We start from the raw sequence: 8950 nt of genomic DNA on the forward strand, positions 1-8950 counted from the left end.
TTTATATTATTGTTAGTCTACGTACTGAAAGTATAAAATGAAATGTATAGACAACAAAACTGGAAAAAAATTTGATTTCTTTATTTAGAGTTTCCATTGATTAAAGTTTTTTTTTCATTAAAAATGTTGGTGATGTAACAGAAAATATCTTAATTCAAAAACAATTTAAGTTTAAAATTTTGATTTGCTCACACAGGTATTTACCAACATTTGACTGCCTTGACTGCACTTTTCTTTCTCTTTGTTAGTCAAGCTTAATTTCACAAAATTTATTTATTTCAGTTAGCTATGAAATGTAAGGTTAGGGTATACTGTGGGGTGGGGGTGGTAGTACTTGCCACGTCATTTTTGATGCTAGTTTTCGTATGATTGATGATCTGTCTATAAAGTGTAAATGAAAGATAATTCATGATACGGTAGCAATTTCAAAATCCACGTGAGGAAATTCTGTTTTGAAATAGTTGAAGAAAAATCACTTGATTTATAGTTAAAGGTTCTTTTATGATTATAAGTTTCTTTTCAGTATTGTTCATTAGTGAAAAATGTATTTGATGCTTTATGAAAGTAATAAGTTTAAATAGTATTTAACATATATAAAGGCAAGTGTGTGTCATGTCTTGCTTGATTTCTCGAAATAAGAGTCATCATAAAAGCCAAAATGCATTTATCCAGATAGAATAGTTCAATTACTTTCTGCCCATTATGCTTTTAGTGATGGGGTGCAAGGGGACTATGAGGTGTGTGTGTGTGTGTGTAAGGAGATCTAGACCTAAAGCTGATGGTTTTATATGTTAAGTTTTGTTTGTTTATGTTACTAATGGTATAGACAGTAAATCTAGTAGGCCCAGTGCCTACTCCCTTAATCAAGATTGTTTGTTTGTTATAGATTTTGCACAAAGCTACATGAGGGCTATCTGCACTAGATGTCCCTAATTTAGCAGTGTAAGATTAGAGGGAAGGCAGCTACTCATCACCACCACCCACCAAATCTTGGGCTACTCTTTTAACAATGAATAGTGGGATTGACTGTCACATTATAATGCCCCCATGGCTGAAAGGGCGAGCATGTTTGGTGTAACGGGGATTCAAACCTGTGACTCACAGATTGCGAGCCGAGTGCCCTAACCACCTGGCCATACCAGGCCAATTGTTAATCAAGATCTAGACCTAATGTTACAGTTCTGTAAAGTTCTTACTAAGTCTATAATAAAATAAATCTACTAAGCCTAGCTGGAGCATATGAGATCTGACTCCTTAGGTAGATCTAGGCATATTCAGGGGTGGATGATAAACAAACTACTGATAATGAATATGTAGGCCTACAAATGATAGTCATATTTGAATGCTCATATCTTGTTTTAAAAGTATATCAGTGCAATCTGTGATTTTTAATGTTCCTTTAGTTTTAATTTGTTGTTTTCAATATATATGTAATAAATTATCTCTTGGTAATGCAATTTTTAAGTTAGTAGTACCATACTAGTCCTAAGGTTACACATATTTATAAACCATCACATAAAAAGGATTAAATCCACTATGCATGTTCACATTTCAGTGTGACCCACAAGCTATTGCTGCTACATACAGCCTGCTAAACAAATAAAATGTAATTTAAGATGAAAAAAAATCACTATAATTTTTACTTACAATTATGGTAAATCTAGGCCTAGATTTGCTCCAGCAAAAACCACAAAGGAACTTTTTGGTTTGTTGTTGACATGAACACCTTCATGACAACTGAAAAGTTAGGATTCAGTTCTTTGCTAAAAAGTTTCCATCACTGCAAGTACCTTCAGAAGTGTCCTCAGAAACAATACACTTGACAAAGTATATCATAAAGTAAAATCACCTGTCATTCAAGAACTGGAACAGCCAAAATATTGTTGTTTAATGTTTGCAGTGACAAATGTATTGGTACATCACATTATTTAGGTCTATGTGTTTGTTACATTAGCAGTGATTGGTGCACTAGTGTTGTTACTCTGAAAGCATGACCAATCGTTTCAGGTTAGAATTAGCAGAATTTTTCCCCAACATTGAGGACAAGCAATTTTTTGCCATTCCTGATGGGGGCAGCAGTACTAAAGAAGACATGCAGAATTATAAAGTTCCAGTGGAACATCTACAGTGCATATACATTGCTTATATGGTATCTCAAAAAGTATCCAACCTAAAGGAACTTTTGAAAAAGGTGCAAGGAGATTTTTCATGTTCTTCATTATACAGGGCAATTGTTGCAGGAAAAAGTTCAAAACTGACATTATCATGTAGTGCTTGTTCAACTTTCAAAACAAGCAATACATAGAGAAGAGGAAAGCTTAATAGCTAAATACATGGATGAAACTCTGAATCTTGATGTTCAGGGTTCATACACCTTTAGTGATTCAGATTTCCATGACTTTTCCAAAACTTTCCATAGCCCTCAAAACTGATTTTCCAGACCAAATATAACATGAAATAAATCATATAATCCACATTAACAGTTTATTCTGTATATATTATGCAAAAGTATATACATGTGTGAGTACATGTGAAACACAATGATACGACATAGAATAACAATTCTTGACTTTTCTACTATCTTTGCAATTTCTTCATAAAAAATTTTTAATTATAAAGACTTCTGCCATTTTCCTGAAACTATTTGATTTGCCAAATCAGTGATATTGCCTTATTTTTTAGCCTCATCAACAAGATCAGCAGCAGCCTCAATTAAGCATGCTATATCTTTTTCAAATCTTTTGCATTTAGCCTTACGTTTTGCAATATCTTCAAGGATAAGTTTCCTTTTCCATTCAGGTTATCCATCTCCCACTGTTAGTTGAGGTATTAGATATATATTTCTGTCTACTGTTTTGAGCAGCAATGAGTAGTTCCTTTGACAAAGGAACTTCCAGAATACCTCCAACTGACTGTACATGATCATAGATTAACCACTGACCAACAAGGGAGACATCCTTCATGTTTTGAAGTATTCACAGAAAAGCCCTCTTCAATCAGTTGCTTGGTCATGAGAGAGTATCAAGATGAGTCTGACAACATGCCATAAGGACTCATAATCTAGGGCATGTGTTTGAATAAAAAGCAGTCCAGCTTACTGGTTTCGAGGTCAAAATCCTTGAAGATGCAAGAATTTGGCTTCACAACCTCAGATAAAAACAAGTCATACTGTCTGATTAAGCGATCACATCCTTCTGCTTTGAGATGCTTCAAGTTGGCAAGAGTGGACAGTACATGCTGAAAATGAGCCTTACTATTCATTGCATTTGAGGCCATTTTTAGAGAAAATCAGATGAAATTATGAGTAAATGAATATTTCAATGAACACTTCACTAGCAATTTCTCAGTTAAACCAATTAAAACAGACAAACACTCATTGCGTTATGCAAGCTCTTCTCTTGGAGTTTCCTTTTCTGTAGCAATCAATACTTTCATATTTTCCATTGCACAAAAACCATGCTTAGCCAATTTAATGTTTTCGGTATTGCTTAAGTAAATTTTCAACAATTTAAATGCAGTGTCTGCTTTGGATAGCACATCATGTTTTACAACCCTTCTGATAATATACTCAAGACTACAGCTGACAAAAAAGTAGTACAGGGTGATCAGTCTGATATTTCATCAGAAATGGAAAGAATTCTTCAGATATCAAAACATAAAATGATAACTTTGTTATGGAAAGGATATCATTTGTTGCAAATTTCACAGTATTAAATGTTTGTCTTTTTGGTACTGTGTAAAAGTTTGATTTGGCTTCAATTGTTTTTATGTATGTTTGGAAATTCAGAATAACTTCAACTGCCCTTTGTGCAACAGGTGCATTCTTTACCCATAAGGTAAAATAAAATTTCAGTGTATATATGTGGGACCCAGTAATTTTATCAATGTCTTCCCATTTGGATGGAGAACCTTTGAATAGGCAGTAAACTGATTTAAGTATTGTTTCTAAATCCCAATCAGAGGCATTGAAAGAAGTACGAAGAACTCTATGGACTGTGTGGAGATTACAAGACCCAATATCAATTAAAAATGGATCCTAATTTGTACTTTTTTAACTCTGATTCTAATTTCTCATGGAATGACCAGTTAAGGTTTGGACCATCCATCCCTATTTGCAAAAAATGACTAAGATTAAGCTCTTTTGTCAACTGTAAGAAATGTCTTAAGAGATCATTAGCTCATGTGTGGTCGTAAAATGCAGAATCAAGAAATCCGGTCATCACATGATTTTTTTCTGAATAAACGTACCAAATGTACACATTAAGTTGGTCCTTTTGGTTTTTACTGTTTAAGGATTTGTTGTGCAAGAGCACAAAGTCTGTATCTTTTCCAAACTTTTGATACAAATTTGACTTAATATATATGGGGCCAATTGAAAACAAGCCCCATATGCAAATTTTCTCTCCACAAGAGAAATTGGATGTGATTTTACTATCTGGGAACATGTTTTTAAACAGTTCATTTATGTCTTCACATCTGTTGTAACCATGCTGACTAACAATGGTTTTGAGGACCCATAAAACCTCAGCTTTCCTCTTTTCTTCATTTGAATACAGTTTGCTTGTAATGAATAAATTGCATAATGAGGTGCTGACACCTAGATGAAAAGAAGTGAATCATCCAAAGGCATTTAAATCGATGAAGTTTGGCCAATTCTCTTTTATATTAAATTTAACTTAGGAATATTATTCACTTAGTTGGCAATGTGCACCTGTAACAAGTCATTCCTTGTACTCGTCCTTCAGAAGCCATGCATTGTTAAATATACATTTGCCCAGCATGTTTTATGCACAGACATATTCAAGTTAATACCACAGAATATAAAAATAATGGAAAAAACGGAAAAATTGTGATTACGCAATTACTTGAATGATGTGGCTCAGACATTGATGGCCTCATTCAGCCTTGTACAGTTGAAGTAATTCAAGTTGCCATTCATGTATGCACACGTGCAGTGCATGCTCGTCACTGAGGGAAAACACAAAGGGCTCACTCAGAAGATCATTGCCATTGGATATTATATGATGTAATCATCAAATAAATAAATTAGGAAAACACTAGTTTATAATACTAACAGGAAAAAATTTTCATTTTCCATGACTTTTCGAAAACCCGTATGAAGCGTGGATGTTGATTTTCCATTGAAAGTGGAAGAGCCTGTTCAGCAAATTCCTACTGAAGACCACCAAGCAGACATACCACAGATGACAAAAAGACATTGCTTACAGCAGAAAATACCTACTTGCTGAAACTCTAGTTAGGCAATGCTTTAAGAGGGAAGTGAACAGCGTTCTGAAATAAATTTGGTCTGATAATGTATGCTTCTCTACCTTTGAGCTGGAATGCATGAAAACTATGCATATTCATTAAACATTTTCAACATTTTAGTGACCTCATAGCAAAAAAGCTGCTACATTGTCATACATTACACTCATAAGATAAGAAAAATGTTTAAGGTGTGTATTCAGATGATTATGAGGGCATTAAAGCTCTGAAACAAGTATTATTCACATGCTTGACGACTACTTCCCTTTGTGTAATCAAGTGAAACTAGTTTCACATTTTTATGCTAATACAAAGAGCTGTATTAACAGTTTCCTAAAAGAGTAAACAGACTTGATAACTTGGATTGTTAAGGAAAAAGAGAAGCAACTAATCACTCCTCCATCTGAAGAACATCAGCCTGCAGCTTGGGATTGCACAGTTGTATCCACGATGGCTTCATGTAGCAGTTCTGATAGCTTCCAGTTTGATGCCAAAGAAGAAAAAGTTAACAGCTCTAGCAGTCACAAACCAAGATGATGGAAGAGCAACTTGCATTTGAAGTACAGTCTTATATGACTTATACTCCTTTTTCAGAAGAACGTAGAAACAGTTAGCTCTACTGGAAAAAATGTAGCAATTCACCACTTACTGGTGCTGCTCGGTGAATCTTGTCACAGAATGCATCTGCTGTGCCATTTGTGGTCACGTTTTCCAACACCAGTTTCGTGTTTAATGGCAGGATATCGTCCATGTCTCTGAGAAATTTAAACAGTTCTTTTCATTCATGACAATTACAAACTATTTTCTACACATGTAAAGTAAAAACTTGTTTTGAGTGAGCCATCGTCATTTTTGTTTAGTCAGTTTTCTTTTTTTATTGCAGTGAAATAAAAATATGTTGATGTTGTTTGGTATTTGATTATGTTGTTGATCAGTTTCACACACATGAATTTTATCTAGTGCAACACTATAGTTCCTGAAAACTTAATGCTATCTTTATTTAGTGAGTCATACCTATTGCAGGGATAGAAACATTCCTGTTTTGTACAAGCATGTGCACCTTTACCATGCAGTCACCAACCAGTCCCCACTTCTTAATGGTGCTGTCATATTCTTATTTTAATAATATTCTTCTTCTGTAGCTTTTTCCCGTATCTATACGGGGTCGCTATTTTTATTTGGTGTTGGCAGGGTTTTTACGGCTGGATGCCCTTCCTGACGCCAACCATCCCCCTAATTTAGCAGTGTAAGACTAGAGGGAAGGCAGCTAGTCATCACCACCCACTGCCAACTCTTGGGCTACTCTTTTACCAACGAATAGTGGGATTGACCGTCACATTAGAACGCCCCCACGGCTAAAAGGGCGAGCATGTTTGGTGGGATGGGGATGCGAACCCGCTACCCGCAGATTGCGAGTCGAGCGTCCTACCCACCTGGCCATGCTGGGCTCCCTATTTTAATAATAATATTATTTATACTTTTTCATTAACACTCCCACTGCTTCTCTACTGTTGATTGCTTTCTATTTCTGAGAATAGAAACCAAATATCTTGTGGCATATTCTGTTCAACAAGCAATGGGTAACAAATAAGTTCAAAAATACAGATGAAAAAAAAATTGACTCTGATGAAATTGTAGTCAGTCAGAAATATATTTGTGACCGATTCCAGGGACTATTAGAAAGAATTACATGTCATACCTTAAGAACACAATTGTACATTATGGAGACAATACTTGTGTTTATTTTAGGAAAAATTATATGGCATACCTTATAAAAATAATAATTATTAAGGTTCATGAGCTGGTATAAAAGAATTGTCATTTTAAGTCAAGGAAATACATATTAAATGTTTAAGGTTTTTTCATTTTCTCTGGAGCCAATTCTAAGTCTTTTTCTATCATTTTAAACTATACTCCATATTTGAAATCTGAGTAATTGAATTCATTTAAGTATCTTCTTTGTATTTAGATATATAGTCATAGTATTTGTTTTCTGTTTTTCCTCCATAGTCCAAAACTAAATCAATGTATTATGCATTTTTAATTACTTTTTCTATAGTGAAATACTGAGTCACTTTTTTGTGTGTTTTTTGAGGTCAAATATTAAGGTACCACATTATCTTATATTAATTTACAAAGTATGCTTGTGAAGTTGTGTCCATGAACTCTCAAAGCAAGGAAGAGAAAACTTGGTAGGTGGACTCAGGATAGCCATCACACCCTTATTTTATTTGTAACACCAAAGTATAACAGGGTCTAAGAGTAGGTTTTCAGGGTAACTGAACCTAAATCTAGCATCAAATGTTGTATTCCTAGCCACCGTGTTTGAAACTATGTTTGTAACCCCACTCACAAGTTACTGGGCCCAAACTTGGCTCAGGTACCACTTTTGGGTGTCCTGACAAGATTTGTTTTTTAGTACGAATTGTAAGCGAACCTTCAAATCCCACAACAGAGCATGTATTTTAATGCTAGTTTTTATTTCTTTTCTCTTGTCAAATATTAACATTATATTATGATTTTTTTTCTTTGCAGTGAAATATCAAGCCACTATGGTGTTTTTATAATTTTTTATCTCTAGTCTAATACTGAGTCACAATACTATGTTTCTTTAGTTTCTTCTATCTAATCAAATATTGAGTCACTGTATTGTTTTTAATCCAAACTATCAGCTGATTTACTTGTAAAGAAAAAATTTCTTACCTAGTCTGTCCAAAGCAACACTATCCCAGTGAGCCTTCACCAATGTAAACTTTCTGTTTAGTTCCAAATCAATAGTATGGTAGGCTCCCATCTGAAAATTTCCTTACAATATATACACTTCATTTTTGAGTTTTTCTTCTTACTTTCAAACTTAACATTAGAAAAAATCCATATGGATAACTACTATTGACCAAATTTGCTGATTTTTGCCACTTAGCATAGTAATATTGTTACAAATACTTTTTTTAAATTTTCTGCAAACTATATCAACACACTTCATATAACCAAACCCATTCCATGTCCAAATGAGGACAGCTTACATAATTTCAGTCATTAACAGATTTTGCCAGCCCAGCTAGAGCAACAACAGACATATTTTAAAATTTAGTGTCTGCACCTGATACACTAATTCGGTTGAATATCAATCAATAAAGTTTTGAGGCACAATGAAGAATGCAACAGGCAAATGAAAGTTGTAATGTGTTTGTTTGGAATGTAAATCTTCAAGTCACAGTGTCAATTATAACAGGAGAATGAAAGCTGTAATGTGTTTGTTTGGAATGTAAATCTTCAAGTCACAGTGTCAATTATGATAGAAGAATGAAAGTTGTAATGCGTTTGTTTGGAATTTAAATCTTCAAGTCACAGTGTCAATTATAATACGACATTACAGCTTTCATTCTTTTACATTCCAAACAAACTCTTCAAGTCACAGTGTCAATTATAATAGGAGAATGAAAGCTGTAATGTAATTTTGTAAGGTAAGGGAATTTGTCTACTTTTTGCATGTTATTAGTTTATATTCTTTGGTGAAGTATTTAATTAAATAAAAATAAGTGCATTACTATTAGTACTATAAAAAATTAGGCTTAACTGTCATTGACAATTGAGAGCAAGAAAAAAAGAAGATTGGGTAAGTACCGTATTTTTCGGTGTATAAGACGCACTTTTTTACCCCAAAATTTGATGTCAAAATCTGCTT

The 8950-nt window shown here is 34.0% G+C and overlaps 1 protein-coding gene across 2 annotated transcripts in view; it reads right to left on the reverse strand.

The window, feature by feature from the left end:
* Window positions 1–8104, reverse strand: part of LOC106474829 (protein pelota-like) — a 17215-nt gene extending 9111 nt beyond the window's left edge. For both annotated transcript variants that reach the window (XM_013935521.2, XM_022403132.1), the window contains exon 1: window positions 7969–8104. In XM_013935521.2, the coding sequence (XP_013790975.1) occupies window positions 7969–8059 (91 nt within the window). In that variant the 5' untranslated portion in view covers window positions 8060–8104. The remainder of the gene's footprint in view (window positions 1–7968) is intronic.
* Between the last annotated feature and the right edge of the window lie 846 nt (window positions 8105–8950).

This window comes from Limulus polyphemus, unplaced genomic scaffold (assembly GCF_000517525.1).
Source record: "Limulus polyphemus unplaced genomic scaffold, Limulus_polyphemus-2.1.2 Scaffold7738, whole genome shotgun sequence".
Lineage (NCBI taxonomy): Eukaryota > Metazoa > Arthropoda > Merostomata > Xiphosura > Limulidae > Limulus > Limulus polyphemus.